At 40.7% G+C, this 17,466-nt stretch overlaps 1 protein-coding gene across 1 annotated transcript in view; it reads right to left on the reverse strand.

Annotated features, from left to right (window-relative positions):
• Phyhipl (phytanoyl-CoA 2-hydroxylase interacting protein like) overlaps positions 1 to 16,131 on the reverse strand; it is a 44,435-nt gene extending 28,304 nt beyond the window's left edge. The window contains exon 1 of the mRNA XM_021204579.2: positions 15,856 to 16,131. Within this exon, the coding sequence (XP_021060238.1) occupies positions 15,856 to 15,958 (103 nt within the window). The 5' untranslated portion in view covers positions 15,959 to 16,131. The remainder of the gene's footprint in view (positions 1 to 15,855) is intronic.
• Positions 16,132 to 17,466: the final 1,335 nt, after the last annotated feature.

The following is a 17,466-nucleotide window of genomic DNA, read 5'->3' on the forward strand; positions in this document are numbered from 1 at the left end:
TGTCTCAGTGTGTCTCAGTGTGTCTTAGAGTGTCTCAGTGTGTCTCAGTGTGTCTCAGAGTGTCTCAGAGTGTCTCAGTGTGTCTCAGTGTGTCTCAGAGTGTCTCAGAGTGTCTCAGTGTGTCTCAGTGTGTCTCAGGGGTCTGCTGAAGACTTTTTCCTGATGAATGCCACCTTTCAGAGTGAACAACAAATGTTCAGCCATGATAAAAATGCAGTGTGATAGCCCTATGCTCCATTTCATGTTGTGCTTCAAAGACACCTCAAATCTAAAAGAATCTGAAACATAGCATTAAATTGCTTTTCTCCAAATTACTCCCAAATCCAGTATTGTCCTATAGTAAATGGCTCCAATATTACTTAACTGCACCATCCATAAAATTTATATATATTACTTCAACAACTAATGCCGGTTAATAATCTTTTGTTATTTTTCTAGAATTTCATTTTTTTCCTACATGAAGGCTGTGTTCTGTATCTTACAATGCTATACTTCCAGTGTGGTTTTTCTGTTTTTAAAAGGTCTATTTCTCCTCATGCTTCAATTGGTTTTCTAACATAAAAACAATCATCCATTGATTCATTTATTCATAGGTATATAAGATCTTACTGTGTAGCTTGGGCTGGCCTGGAACTCGGCAGTGAGCCCACAATGGTCTTAACTTTAGGATTCTCTTACCTAAACCTTATGAGTCTTGAGATTACAGGTATATATAACCATACTTAGCTAGACTCACAACTATCCCTTTTTTTAAAAGGTGGTTTTTGTTTTTTTTTTTGTATTTTTGTAAGTGTATTTGTGTACACATGAATATAGCTGTTCATCAAGGCCAGAAAGAGGGTGCTATATCCCCTGTAGCTAAAGCTACATGTAATGAAGACATACCCAGTGTAGGTGTTGGGAACTGAACTATGGTCTTCTGAAAAAGCAGCAAACACTTTTAACCTCTGAGCCACCACTCCACCCTCCCCCCAAACAATCTTTTGAATAAGGGTTTTCTATAAATGTTCCCAAACTTTCAAAGTTGACCCTAGACTATTAAAGGAAATGCAAAAAAAAAATTGGTTAAAACAATTTAATTAAAATGGTTAGAAATACGGCTGGGGTAGGAGGCAGGGGCCAAATCCCATGGAGTTTCTTTTCTTAATACTAGAGAATGAGTAACTAGTACTAGGTATTAGTAACTAGCTGGCATTCCACTTCATTGCCATTTTGCATTTCTGCCAAATTCTTCAGAAGCATTGAGAGAGATCACAATTTTAGGGGAAAAAACCTGTTCCATCATTAGTATATTGTATAAGTTTATGTTTCGGATATATGATCTTAAAGTATATCTGCATTTTAAAGTACAATGAAAATAAGACACAAATGATCTGTGTAAACAGCATGGATATATACCTAGAAACACGTGTACTATTGCCACTAAAATATTACATAATAACGAGTCTTAAGAGGTCTTTGAATGTCAGAAAATTAAGACCAGAAAGTATTAAACCACAGGCAAAGAAGTATGGAGAAAAGTCTGTAGACTATGGAGGAGAGGTGTGAGGGAAGGCTCAGCAGGTGATCCAGATGAGAATCTTACCAAGTGTTTGTGAAGCTGCAAAGGGTGTGCATAGGGGTGAACACACAGCTACATCCCAGACAAAGCATGTTCTGCTGCTAGAAGTGGCTGCACTGTAGCTGATGATTTATTTATCATTATTTTAAGTTCAAATCTTATTGCTGTAAATTGTGTCATTAGAATTTCATGAGCAAAGCTTTTAGCAAAGCAAGTGGCTTAAATATTAGTTTCCAAAATCAATAGTTTCTGCTCAATTGAACTTCCTTTTTTTTTTTTTTTTTTTTTTTTTGGTAAGCACTAAAAATAACTTAGAAAGGTCTATTAAAGTTTTAAAGTTTAAGTCCCAGGAAAGATAAGTTGCACCAGAAGACAATGCATGACAATAGATCCAAATGCCTGATCACGACATACAAAATGTTATGCAAAAAGATGCTTGTTAAATAGAGTAAAAGATTTATTTTAAAATAATCTGTAAGAACAAAATCTAAGTGTAAAAAGATACTAGCACTAAACAAATACCCCACTGAACACTCAAATTGAGAGATGGAGGGCAAAAGGATATGTTAGAAATATATATTGAAGGGAACTGGAGAGATGGCTCAGAGGCTGTTCTTCCAGAGGTCCTGAGTTCAATCCCCAGCAACCACATGGCAGTTCACAGCTGTCTGTAAATTCAGTTCCGGGGGGGGGGGAGGTCTGATGCTCTCACACAGACATACATGAAAGCAAAACACCAAAGCACATTAAAAAAGAAGAAGAAGAAATGCATGTTCAAACAGGAACTTCAAAAATAGCTTTGGCAAATATCTTAGTTTCCCTTTAACTTCCTTCCAGTACCATTATTTTTCTGCCAATCAATTGTTTTATGAATTAATATTTGCTTCAGCAGACTATACTGCTGAGAGAAAAAATTTGGTGTCTTCCACAGTAAACATGAAAAGCTTACCATTTATAAAAGTAGGGAAATCTCTATGTTACAAGGGCTTAGGTCGTTGTTTCCATGTTAACTGTTCCATAGCAATTCCATTTCTATAAAGAACTATATCAAAAGTTTTTAGATGACAAGCCAATCAACCAACTAGGCACCAGCCTCCTATCCAATCACTTCCATGCTTAATTATGAACACTGACTAAAAGCAAGGGGATAAAAGGTCTCCTTTGTAAGAGACAGAGGCCAACTAAGCAGCTTGGGACAGACCACCAAGTTTCCCTTGTCCTCAACCTCTCTTCCTAAGAGAATCAGATGGATGTTTCTAATAGTCTTTCTTCCAGATGGTTTTTGTTTTTGTTTTTCTAGATACATCACAGACATTTCAAATCCAAGTTGTTCAGATGACTTCAATCACTTATTACTGAGTATATTCTTTCAGATTTCCTTCACTTAACCATTCCAATCTTACTTACTTGTATCAAAAGATATCCAGTCCCCAATCTAGCACATTAAGCCATCATCAACTTTTATTTCATATGCCATCCTGTCAGTATAATCACAAAGCTCACAGATGTTTGCCTCAAATACTGATTAACTATAGCACTCTTTTTGAGGGGATACAAATTCCTCTGGCTCTGGTACTTCCTCGGGGCAATGGACCATGGGTTAATATAGCTTCCCGGCCTAAGAAACCATTTGGTCATGATTCTCAGATAGCTGCTTCTTCATGCGTAGATCCTAGATTACTAAGAGTACTCACAGGCCGGCCTGACCCTTGCTGTGTCCAAACTCAAAGATCAATCAGTCTGTGCTTCCCGAGTGTTGGGACTAGGGACTTGTAGCATCACAGGGGACTTGATTCTACTGCTGATCTCTAAATATATTGATAACCTACTCTTTAAAATTGGTATGTAAGTGTGAGTTCTCTGGTCATTGGATGCCAGAGTAGTTCCTAAAACCCAAGTATGCACAGACTTCTTCCAAAGGTTTGAGGGTAGTTTGTCCCCAAAGGGTTCATTTGCTGGGAGTGCAGCAATACTCAGTGAAGTTGGGACTAATTATAGTGCTAGGTGGGTAAGTTCACTTGCCACCAAGTCTGAGTTCCATCTTCTGGATCCATATGACAAAACGAGGGAACCAATTTTCATAAGTTGTCCTCTGACCTTTATGCAAGCACCATTACATATGCCCAAACTCACAAAAATAAACATATAAACAAACAAATAAAATGTAAAAGGCATGCTGGGACCTTTCAAGAGATGGGACTTTAGTAAGAGATCATTTAGGTCACCAGGGTCACTTCTCCAGGAAAGATTAAAGGACTTCTGGACCTTGGTTAGTTCTTATAAGAGGGTTGTTATAAAGACCTCCCTGGTTTCTTCATAGCTTCCTGTCTTGCCATGTGTCACTCCCCCACCCCAGTCTCCTGTCACAATGCCATGTGCCATGAGGTAATAAAACCAGGGGAACACTTACCAGATCCAGCATCATGCTATTTAAGGTTTCAGTCATTGAATCAGTGAAGTAAATAAACCTGTTTTCTTTACAAATCCCTCTGGCTCTGGCACTTTCCCTGGGCAATGAACCACAGGTTAACATAGTTCCCCAGCCTAAGGAACCATTTGGTTATGCTTCTTAAGGAGCTGCTTCTCCAGGTGTAGACCCTGGATTACTAAGAGGAGCTCAACTGGAAACTTGTTAGAAAACAAATTCTTGGGCTCCACCCCAGAGCCAACCAATCACAAACTCAGGGAATGAGGCCTAAGAGCTGTGTTCAGACAGGCCCTCCGGGGAATACATTTTGAGAATCAGACCCACTGACAAGAGATTTAAACTTTTTTAGTTCAGGGATGATTAAAGGATTACCAAACATCATTTAGCTTTGTGATTATTTTAAGCTATTTTAAGAACTGGGACACAAATAGCATATATCAAATTGGGCTGCTGTACCTGATTTGGAATAAATATCAAATAAGAAAACTTTGCCTATTACACAGCATCCGAAAAGATGGGGTTCTGTCCACTATTGTTTATATTCAAGTATGTACAAACACACACTCTAGTGAGTTTCTAAACTACTTTGGGTATTTGCATGTAGCATTTAGTTCTTTTTAGTCTAGTTCCATGTGTTTCTATTGGTTCTTCCTCTCAGCAGAAAAATTCAATATGCTAAGAGAGCAGGATGACTTTTGTGTCCTCTGTTGCTTTTAACAAAGTCTCAAGCATTTGATTTTACCAATAAAGACTTGGCAGCCAGATGCTGGGGGGAAAGAAAGCCTGCTAGCTCTGAGAGGCAGAGAAAGCACCCAGCTGACCTCCCTCCTCAGCCATGTCCCAAAAGGAAGCTCTCCTTTTTCATGCTTCTCAAACCGAACATCCCTCCCTTCTACTTCCTGTCTGGCTGTGTCTCTATCCATCTTCTCATCTCCTATTACTCTCTCTGGTTTTTTCCCCCTAGGTTCACTCCCTGTCAACTGGTTGCTTGCCCCGCCTCTTGACCTATGGGATGACTTACTTAATCCTGTTTACAATAAACAGAAAGCTCTTGGATTAAAGGCATGTGCTAAGACTGAGCTACAATACAACTAGGAATAGTTTTGGTTTTCTGTTACTGTTTTTTTTCCCCAGTAAATAACACAATTTTGGGGTTTACAGTGTGATCAAATATCCTTCAGTCTTCTACAATTATACCAGTAATGAATCCTGGAGTATAGCTATCTTTTTAAATACCCATATGAAGCATGGGTAATAAAAATTAAAATGCAGTCTAGATTTAAAAAGAAAAACAACTCAACCACTTAACAAGTTTACATGGATATATTGAGACCAACTTAGTTTAAAATGCCAAAATTGTTTGTTACTTATAGCTAATTTTTCAGCTATCTTTGACCACACTGGCAGCTATCTTTGAAATGAGACAGATCTGCTATAAGCTTTCAGAAATTGTTGCTAAAACTAAATAAAAATAGTCATTTTTTTTTTGGTCAGGATTTACACTATAGTGATGAAAATTGACAAATTTTCCTTGGATTTTATATGAAAATATTTTGCAAAACAATTATATGATCTCTGACAGTTCCAGAACTTTGCAGCAAAATAGTGGCTGAAGTTATTATAAATCAGATAATTAAAATGTGTTAAAAATGAAGTCATCATAGCACATAAGAAAAGAGATAACCCAGGGATTTTTTAAAAAATTACTAAATTTGCATTTCTAGTATTGCAAGCTATATGCTAAGTAAATAAGCTCTTATTTAAAAAGTTAAACAGAACATTGATACATGTCTTTGTCGTTGATACAAAGTCACTGATACAAGTGCAGAGGATATAGAAGGTATTCAGTAGAGTCCTGACAGACTGAAATACTGAGTTTAGCTAACATCTTTACAGAATTAGCAGAATGAGAACAGGGATTATGTGGCAGGGTTCCACATGTGGTTTTGAAACATTTAAAAACAGTAAAGCCACACACAACACAGAAAGAATGAATGTCAAAGTCAATTTTTAATGCCCCGTCAGTGAGATACTGAGAAATGTTGAGACACAACATTAAGAGGAGAAGATGAAGTTAAAAACATCGGGAGGGGCAGCTCTTGTAAGTTGCCATCAGATTTCATAAAGAAGTAGTTGTCATTGATAAGGATTAGACATTAAGGTATTTGAAAAGTGTTGGGTCATCACATATAAACTGTTCTTTTATATTGTAGATAATTTTCCCACAAGCTAACTATAATATTATAGACAGAAAATATCAAAAATCATTAGCTCAGCACTGTGAAATGAAATATGAATATTTCAGAGGAAATAAAAATTTAATCAACTAAAAGTTTTGAAAAGCATCTTTCAAATATAATAACTTGGAAAAACAAATTTATCTAAATCTTTTCGAAAGCTAAAAGAAACCTTAGTCAGGCTGGAGAGATGGCTCAGCAGTTAAAAGCACTGACTTCTGAAGGTCCTGAGTTCAAATCCCAGCAACTACATGGTAGCTCACAACCATCTGTAATGAAATCTAATGCCCTCTTCTAGGATGTCTGAAGACAAAGACAGCTACAATAGTATATTTACATATAACAAATGAATTAATCTTAAAAAAAAAAAGAAATCTTAGCCTGAAAATATGTCCACAATATTTCCATGTTTATAAAATACAAGTAATTTTTCAGTAATAAACTATATATAAAGATGAAATTCAACATTCAAGCAATATAAATTGGTCTGAAATTTTAATAAAGAAAAGCTTGAGAATGAGCATTTAACATATGATCAATGTGGCTTTCATAAAACAGTATTACATGGACAATGAAAGCCAAACTGATACATTGTCACCGCCCTCCTGATGAAACATGCCACCCTTTATAATTCAAGTGTGGGAGACTTACTATTTCTCAGTAAGTCTAGATTAGCAAACTTGGAGAATATACTGAGAAAGAAAAGAAGGCTAAAAAAAAAATCAGTTTGCCATTCCTTTTTGTCTGAATCAGAATTTTAGACCTATAATGCAGTGAAAAATAAAAGAGAAAAAAGGTTCTCTACCAATTAGAAAGTTTGAAAGCAGCTATGTACTAACAAGATAAACTTATACTTGGAACTGAGCCATTAGGTTATGGCATGATTATAAGATATGTGTGTGTATATATCTATCTACCTACCTCTCTATCTACACACATTACATATATGTATGTGCACATGTAGTATGTAATATACATTTACAATATACACATACAATGTTCAATATATGTATTACACACACACATATATATATATATATATATATTACAAGTTACTTGTTAGCCAGCTCTAAGAAGCTTCAAGCATATTCTCCTATCCCAGGCACACTTCCTTCCCCAGCAACATCACACCCAGTGCACCCTGTGAGCATGAGTTAGCACTCATATGTGTCCAGCCTGCTCTCATCTCTATCAGAAATGCTTGTCTTCTACTTCCTCCCCTGATATTTTACTTTTAACATCCAGAAAAATGTTAACAACAAACTGACAACAGAGTTATTTCTGTGTCTTTCTCCACATTATTTGACTTACTTTGAATGCAGGATCCAAGTAAATATGTATTCTGGGAGCCTTCCTTCTACCTCTGACTGTTCTGAATATAGACCCTTAAGGTTGGAACACATATACAAATAAATAGCAAAAAAAAAAAAAAAAAAAAAAAAAAAAGAAATCAGGACTACAATAGGAAACAAAGTAGGCCTCATTTAGGTTTTCTCTTTATTTTATGTGTAAGGGTGTTTTGTGTTTGTGCATGTCTGTGCACCACATGTGTGCAGCCCCTGAAGGGGAAGGAGTTTTTGGATTCCCTGAAGCTGGAGTTATAAAGGGTTGTGAGCCACCATGTAAGTGCTGGGAAACAAACCTGAGTCCTCTGTAAGGCAGTGCTTGTAATTCTGAGCCATCATCTCTCCTGCCCCAAAGCAGGACTCATTAATTACTTAAGATCAGGGCCTGTAAATGAAACCCCAGAGAACAAAATGGCACTGCACTCTAGTATTACTTTTAGACAGTTGCTCCACCCACTAAGGATGGTCTGTGAACTGTCAATCTCTGAGTCACTCATCTAGAAACTTAAAAGAATATTAGTTGATTTTTGTGTGCTGACACCTTTATCATTTTTGTTTTCATTTTCATTTTTAGTAACTTGGATTTATCAAGCAATGGCAGGTAGGAAATTTTTTCTCAAAATGTCTTTTACTATACCCGGTTAGATAGATTATAGACAATAAAATGATAAGATGTTGATTCTGTTTGAGCCTAGATCTCATGTAGCTCAGGCTGACCTTGAATTCCTGATCCTCTTGTCTCTGCTTCCCAAGTTCTACAATGACTCTACAATGAATACATGTTTCATTATGCCTGGCTCATACTTTCTAATAGTATGGTTTAGAATAAAGAATATGATATGTATAAAAATCTTAAGTAATATTTATTACTATAACTCAACATGTCTTCAGAGTTGATACCCCCCTCTGACACTTGAAAACATATTAGTACTAGAATTGTAAGTACACCTGTACATGTCTGCACTTACAAACATCCTTCCTAAACTCAGATGTGAGGACCTACAGGGTCATTCATCTTGGAGCAACCCTACACAGGACTAACCTACGGCATTATTTAAGTTCCTATGGATCTCTGAAGAATGTATATAATCTCAAAACTTTGGTAATATGCAAAAGTAAATCAGTCTACAACTTTCTTTAACAAACGTCAACATCTTTATCCTGTCAAGAGGGGTTAGCTCACAGCCAGTTTTATAGTAGGTATTAGTGCATACTTTAGTTAATGGTCACAAAGTAACTATTTTAAAGGGTTTGTGGGTTTGTAGATTATGTGGTCTCTGTCACAGCCAGTTACCTCTTCTCTAAGGACACTGTAGTCACAGATAATATGTAATTAATAGAAAATAAATTTATAAAAATATAAATTTATTATATTTATATAAAACAGGCATGTCTGTGTTCCAGTATAGTTTTACATATATCAACAGGTAGCAGGTTTGGGGATCTGACTCAAGGCCATGATAACTAACTTCTGGTTTACATCATAGACATAAAATACTGCCATTAGGAACTGGCCACATAATAAATGTGCAAGATTATCTTGGTTCTTGTTGGCCTTAGTCAGTAGCTTTTAAAGTCTTAAAGACTGAGAAATTCATCAGCTTCTGACTTCTGGAAGACAAGTTTTCATCAAAACCAAAGTATACAGTAAAATTGCGTGTGCCTCACCTTTAATGGCATATGACTAGTGAATGAAGCTATAAACCTTCTATGATATTCATAGGTAGCAAAACCCTCCTTGGTGTAGAAAACAAAACAAAACAAAAAGATGTATCCATAGAAGTTGCCTCTACCACTGTAGCCAATAGTATAAACAGGGAATTCCCAGAGCAGCTTAGTAAATGGACCACAACCACAGCTCATAAAATGGCAAACTAGCTACATATGCAGTTGAGATGCTCTTTGTTTCATCGTAGCTATGACATGACTTTGAACTATCAGACTCTTGGTAGCATTTTTTAACAAACCTGGATTGCAGACTTAGTTCATCTTTGGGATTCAACTTTGGCCTTCCCCAAACTGTGTTCACTCTGTTTGTCTGGGAGTGAAATCCAACAAAGCTGCTTAAAGACCACTCTAAAACTGATGGCAAATCCAAACCTCTTTCTTCCACATAAGTTCTGGTCTCCCTAGTGACCTGGGTATTTTCCATGACTAATTGTTCTCCCTGTTCTAGAACTCCACTTCAGAGAACACAACTGAAGAACAGATGCTATGTTTCCAAGTGGTTTCCTAAAGTTGGATTTTAACTGCCTTAGCTCAAATGCTTTTTGTCTTTATAGTAATCCACCTAAAATGACTTCCAAGATTTCAACACTCTCTTTATGTTTGAGCAAAGGACGTCTATTTCATGATCTTCTTTAAAGCAGCAGAGTTCTTTTTTATCAACTAATAATTCTAAAACATCTATCACTAGACTATAGGTATTCTGCATTTCTGCTGGAAACTTTCCAAACATTATTTTTCTTCTCAAAGACACGTGTATAAAATACATCCTTTTGGGGAAGACAATTCAGTTAAAAAGTCTGAACTATAGAGTAGTATAAATGAAGAAAAAATGGCCCTAGAAAGAATATGCATTCCCTCATGGCATTCCCTCTGAAACAACGGCAAAGCAGTGCACGGTACTAATACAGCCACACAGTAGCTAGGAAGTAGAGGAGCTCTTCTTCAAAAGCATGTAGAATGGAGACCTAATGTCTGAAGTTTTTTTTTAAAAAAAGCAACAGTTATCGAGCAGTCTTCAAACATTTGCTTTGCTTTGTTTTCACTTGTCAATAATTCCGATTTCCAACTTTCCAGTCTTACAATTCTAGTTATTCCTGACCATATTCCACATTGCCTGGAATTCTGTTCTGAGGTCGGTACTTGTGCATCCTTCTGCCCTGCCAACCCCCTGCATTCTGACACCAGGGAGCAGAGCATGCTAAAGCTCTTTGCACATTTAAGCCCAAATGTTCCTGCTTGGCTACACATTTCTGCTCCCAGTCTTTGCAAATGCTGACTTTTCCCCCTAAATGTATATGTACAAACATATTCTAATCTGTGAGACATTATAGTAATTATAGTCTGACAGTAATAAACTATTTTAAATAGTTAAAATATTAGGTATATATTTTAGCACAGTAAGAAGATAGCTGAAGAAATTAATAATGAATCAAGAGATTCTTAGGAAGAAATTTAAGATACATTGAAAATAAAGCCAAGAAAGAGATATATTCAACAAGGCAAAGCTTGAATTTTGAAACTTTTCCTGAGGGCAGAGAAGTGAATGTAGAAATTAGAGTATTGTGTTTCAACTGCTGTGATTGCTGAAGCTGATTTACAAATGAAAAAGCAAGCAGGGAGAAGACTCACTCACTTGAGTTAGAGGAAAAGCAAGGTGGTTCAAAACGAGTAGGAATTCTTAGAGAAGACAAAACCAAGTGGCCTGGATGTGTCTACACAATGCTCTGCCTACAGTCAGGCTCTGAGAGGCCTGCCTGGGCAGCCAGTCAAGTGCCAGTTACTGCTTGGGCCACACACATTCTGCCACTGGAGGGAGTCTGTTCACACTGCCTTTGATGTGACTTTCCCTCTAAAACTTCTTGGTCTTCTATGGAAATGAGATAGAGCACCTACCAAGAGTAAGAATTGGTTTCACACAACTGATGGTTTTCTTGCTCTTGTATGCTTCTTTTAGCCTTTATTCTTTCATTTGGGTTCTTTGCTCCCTAATGAAAACATACGTTCCCCCTCGCAGTGGTATCTGAGGCAAAGAAATGAATACAGAGACATATGAAAGAGAGCAGGGCAGCTGTTAGGAAAGAGCATGAAGGAGAATATTGTCAAGCCAGGGCAGAGGGAAGCTGAGGCAGACAAGAGTGTGCTCAGGTCATAAGGCACAGGGAAAGCAGCAGCAGATGTCAACTGGAAGCCAAGAACAGCTTCTAGAACTAGGGGTGACAACATGTTACTGTTGGGATACTACCAAGCAAAGGGTCTCAATACCGCACTGAGATTTTTTTTTTCAATTTGCCCTTAAAATTCAGAATTTGTGGTTGCCAATAATTTCTCATAAAATGCTTTCCTAAACAGCACACAACTGAATTGTTAACAGGGATGCAAATACTGGCCAGAGAGAGAAAGAGAGAGGGAGGGAGGGAGGGAGGGAGGGAGAGAGAGAGAGAGAGAGAGAGAGAGAGAGAGAGAGAGAGAGAGAGAGTTTAAAAAGTACTGGGTTCAACTCAAGAGAGTATGTAGAAGATAACATTCCACTCCCAATAATTTTTCTCTATTTTGCAACAAGAATTGTGGTCTATACACATAATACTTCATTTTACATTTCAAAATCCTATATGACATTACTATGCCTGTTTTGCACAAGAGTGCCTCTGGCTAAAACAGGTTAAGTAACTGGCCCACGGTTACAGGGCTAACAAGGGCCAATAATCTAACCTGGCCATGTGATCTGAAATGGTATCCCTGCTATTCCATGCCGCAAGTCAGTGGGACTGAGTCATGATTACTTCACATTCTTGTGATGAAGGCATTAAAGGGACACATTCCAGGTGTTCTTCCCAGGCGTTTGTTTGCTTTAGAGATGTTATTACAGGTCGCCTGATTCGGACTGAGCCATGACACATTTGGATTATGTTCCCATCATTAAGCTGTGTTCCATTCATATGTCAATAGCATAAAAGGAGGTTTCAGCTCCTGTAATTTAAGTAAACAAGGTTCCTTAAAGAAATCTATGCTTTGAATATATAAAAGGGGAAAACTTTCCTTTCCCTTTCTCCACCAAATGATTACAAAGAAACTATAGTTTACTTAAGTTATATTCACTTGCTAAGTAGCATCATAAACCTCATACCATATCTAGATACCATATCTAGACAGTCATGAAATGATCTACTCAGAGGGATAATGACTGTTAAAGAGAGAAAGCTGGGGAGGGGGGGTGTTAATACTATAAAAAACCCCTAGTCTTTTCTACTTCTCTATAACAACAATATTGTTAGCTTGGAGAAACACATAGAGATCTACCTACCATATCTATCTATCTATCTATCTATCTATCTATCTATCTATCTATCTATCTATCTATCTATCTATCTATCTATGGCAACATGTGAATAAACCCTTTTCAGAATGGAACAGAAGCGTGTGTGTGTGTGTGTGTGTGTGTGCACGTGTGTGTGTGTGTGTGTGTGCGTGTGTAATAAAAACATGATGAGAATCAGAATTAATATGGAACTTTGTATAGGGGTGGTGAGCGTTTTCTTATTGCTTTTCTTTTTCTTTCTTGTCACAGGTCAGCAAGTGCCTCATGCTATTATGGGAAGAAACAAACTAAAAATGGATTCCTGTATTAATGATATTTTCAGGTGAAAGACTGGATTTTTTTTTCCTTTCAAAAAAAAAAAAAAACCATTATGCATTCAATGAAGTATACCAGAGCAGTCTAGAGCTAGGAAAGAAGTACTTGCCTGGTCAGAACAGGAATTAACAGATGCCCCCATAGCTACTGTACATATTCCAACAGTTTCCTAACAGAGTCCTAGCTAGAACCCTCATTTTGAACTACAGAGACTAGCACATGGGCCGGAACCATGTACCAGCAACAAAGCAGACATGCCTAGGGAAGACTACTCACAAGGATATATGCATGTGCACTTACAGGAATCCCCTTGCTTTATTAAAAAGAGAATACATGACTATTTGAACTCAGATATCCTCCCAAGCTTACTAAATATTTTGAAAATGATGGGAAATGCTATGAGATGGTGCTAGTAACATAAACTACAATTTAGAAGAAAAATCAGCTACAGACAAAGCATAAAAGAGGGGAGCCAATGAAATGAAAGGCAGTGATGTTTTACTAGGAACCATAGCTTGTGACTCATGAGACACACAGAGCATGATACACTTCAAAACCTCTGCGAGTAGAAAGGAACAGACAGCCACGATCACCCCCTACTTTGCCCTAGACTATTTTATTTCATTTCCAAGGAATCTATCTTTCCCTTCATCAATTACCAAATTAGCAAGAGTGAAATGGAAGGGTAATAAGTAAGCCACAAACAAAACGACATACTCTCATATTCATAAAATAAAACTATAGTTCCGTAGACCTAAGACACAAAGAAATAGATGATCAGCTACGTCTGCTGCCATAATCTTGCCCCGTGTATCGATAACAGTGAGACTTAAGGGGGAGGGAAGTGAGTGAGGAGTAGGGGGCAGACACCGTGCATCTGGAAATCTCTCAATGTGAAATCGTACTAAGGAAAGTCTTAGTACTTAATACAGACTGAATGCAGCATACTACAAACCGTTCCATAAAAACCTGTGTTGTTCCCTCTAAATGACTGTCATGAAGCCAACTTACTGATTAGAAATTGCCATGTATTGGAACAGGGTCACAAGGGGACGGAAGAAACAGAAGCATGTGACAGCCTTTCAGTGGAATGTCTCCATTTTTTTTTTCTCACATTTTTAAAGACATGGTTCTTAGTAACTCCTTGGTTTAAACAAAATGAAACCTGACTAGTCTAGAGAACTATAAATAATTATTGTTATAGCTATTGCTTGATCCCAATATCCCCCTCAATTAAATGTTACATAATTTGCTCATTTTGCAGGATTCATAATGCCAACTGAAACAACTAAAAATGGATCAAAAGAGCTACTACTCCAGAACAGAATATAGTAAAAGCAGAACTAATTCCCACACCCTACATTAGTACTCTGAACTTCATTAAACAAACATTTCTCTGACACCCTTGATAAACAGAGAATGCAATTTTAAAAACTGAAATTATTAAGGTCTGAGGAATAGCATTAGGTTATCTAGTTTCACTTACTATTTGAATGAGTATTTGATAAATCAATGAATCAAATAAAAATCAAATCTACTTTTGTTAGAATCTTGGTTTTCTCTGAAACCAATCTGAGAAAATAAAATTAGCTGCAATTTACAAAGATAATCTACCGACAAAGGAAATAAACAGCCTTTACAAGAATACTTAATTATCCAGGCTACACCTCTTTCATAAGTTAAGGTTTGTCTTGTTCAAAGAGTTTGAATTTTAATTTTGAGATTATTAAAAATAAATTTATACTAACAATTAAAAATTATTAGTAAGCAGGACTTTAGTGCTTAGTCGACTTAAATGTTTAAGCTAGCAATACCTAAACCAGTTTTTACCGTTTCGACGCCTTTAAAAAAACAAGATCTTTGTTTTCTATGAGTTAAGCTGCTACATTTAATGACCTTACCGTGCACCAGTTAATATCTCTCATAACTTTTCTTTAAAATGCTCTGTAACTATTACTCACATACAGAAACATTTTCACTGATAATCAAGTGTTTCCATATCAACCGGTTTTATATGCAGAATTTAACAATTATTTGGCCAATCAGCAGCCAGACGACTTCTTTACAAATGAAGTTTTATTCCAAATCACTGAAATAACACTTATCCTCCAACTAGCCCAACACACAGTTCTGTGCCCAACACTGATCCTCTAGCCCAACACACAGCGCCGTGCCCACACTGCAGAGTACTAGCTAGCACTTTAACACTCGAACCCTATGATCAGTCATTTCCTTTTTTTCGTAGACTGCCAACTTTAACAATAGAGTACTGACACATCAACACACAATGATGTGTGCTGCACACACACCGAATCGCAGCAAACGTAGAGGAAGGACCAATATCCTGTTCGGATTTTCGACAGCCTCATAATCCCTGCCCAGAGCCAAGAGCCTAGTGTCTGTCCTTGGTGCTGAAACGCAGCTTTTCTGCCCCCGGCTAAAATACTACCAGGCTCACCCCACTTAGACACTTCTGGGGTTCAGAGGTTTGCAAGGGAATGGATAAGTTTCTGGTCAAGCCTATCTAGTCTAGCCTTCGCGGTGGCGGGTAAGTCCCTGGCCGGGAGACCCAAGATCTGCCTGCTGCAGAATAAGCAACACCGGGCCGCGGATCCGAGAGGCGCCCTCTCCACAGCGGAGCATTCTCCCGCGGATCGGAACGGTTCTTTCTCCCCAGTGGAGCCCTCTCCCGCGGACCCATCGGATCCCTCTCCCCCGGTAGCCTTCTCCCGCGGACCTGAGCGGCACCCTCTCCTAAAGACCCGAGAGGCGCCCTCTTCCCCCAGCAGCCTTCTCCCGCGGACCCAAGAGGCGCCCTCTTCCCCCAGCAGCCTTCTCCCGCGGACCCGAGAGGCGCCCTCTCCCAGGAACCGGACACCTCCGCCCGCGTCCTTTTGTCTCCCGCCGGTCCCTCCGTGCCTCACCATCACGGTCGCACAGCTGGATGGCCTCCAGGCTGAGGTTCTTGATCTCCTCACACGGGCTGCTGGGGCTGCTGAGGGCATGGTCCAGGCGCGGCACCTCCATCTTCGCGACCCCGCGTCCAAGCCAGGCGCCAGCGGCCGGCGGGGCGAAGGGCGGGAAAGGCCTGAGACCGCTGAGGACGAGGGAAACCTCCGGTCTGGAGTCGCGGCCGAGGCGGCGGCGGCGGCAGCGGCAGCGGCGGCGGCGGCAGAAGCTCCTCCGAGTGCGCGGCTCGTAGACTGAACGCCGGCCGGCGCGAGCGCGGGAAGAGCGCGCTCTCGCCTGAAGGGAGGGCCGCGCACGCTCACGGGGGCGGGGCTGGCGGTGGACGCGCCTACCTGCCTGCACCCGGGCCCCGCCCCTTTCCTACCTCTCGCAGACCCCGCCCCCTGCCTGCCGCCCGCCCGTGCGCACACGCGCAGGGAGGACAGGGGGTCGGTGGACGCGACTACCTGCCCGCACGCGGGCCCCGCCCCTTTTCTAAGGCGCGCGGACCCCGCCCCTTACCCGCCGCGCGCGCGCGGACGCGCACGGACGCGGACGCGGACGCGGACGCGCCCTCCGCTCTCCTCACTAGGGCTCCGCGCCCAGGCTGTGGCGCGCCCGCGCTCTGACACGCCTCCGTCGCTGCCCTCGCCATGGGGAGCACCCGCAACCCACCTGCGGGCGCGTACACCCTACTCTCCCCTCCCACCCCCTCTCCCCGGCTCCTGTCACGCGCACGCGCATGCGCGCTCCACTGCCTCCCCGCGCCTCCCGACCCCGCCTGCCGCGCGCGCGCGCACGCGCCTCTCCCGCGCGCCTTCTCCCGCTGGAAGCGAAGGAGGAGGGAGCGCGCGAGGAGCGCGGGCTGTGGCAAGCGGCTCGGCGCGTCGCGCTCGCCCGGAGATGGCGGCTAGGCTCTTTTCACAATGCCAGGTAGAACCGGACGGCCACCCCGGGCTGCGGCGAGGCGAGCGCGCACCGGTTGCTTGTTGGCCACACATTGGGAAACTGAGGCCCGAGCCGCCTAAGGGTCCCGGTCCCGGCTCTGCGCGCCCAGCCGACGTTCCTCACACGGCACCGCAGTGAGCAATGAGCAGCCACCTGAGGACTGCACCGGGCAGCGAGCGCGAACTCAGGTCGGTGCTGGTGACAGGTGAGGCAGCAGGATGCCGGCGGCTGGCTGAGGAGGCGGCTGGCTGAGGAGGCGGCTTCCGGGCGACAGCCACTTGTCAGCTTGCCTCCTCACCCACTCAGCTAACAAACAAGTCTTCAGTGCTCTCCCTGGGCCCGGCATTGTTCTGACTGAAAAATGCAGGCTGAAGCACATCACCTGTCCTTTGTTACCCTAGAAAATGAAAGGGGGTCCTGTGGTCTTCCAGTGATGGCCATATTTACACCCCCCCCCATTGCGTTCAGGAGCGCCTAAGATATTTCAGTGCACTCTGATGGTGCAAAGGTTTTAAAAATAAAGCCGATATAGATGACAGCCTGTTGGCCTCTGTTCTCATTTGCTGATTCGGAATGTTATTTTGTTTTTCTTGGTATCACGGGATCAAAAGAAGCCCCTCTCCCTTGTATTATTTATA

Source organism: Mus pahari, chromosome 9, assembly GCF_900095145.1.
Source record: "Mus pahari chromosome 9, PAHARI_EIJ_v1.1, whole genome shotgun sequence".
In the NCBI taxonomy this organism is placed as follows: domain Eukaryota; kingdom Metazoa; phylum Chordata; class Mammalia; order Rodentia; family Muridae; genus Mus; species Mus pahari.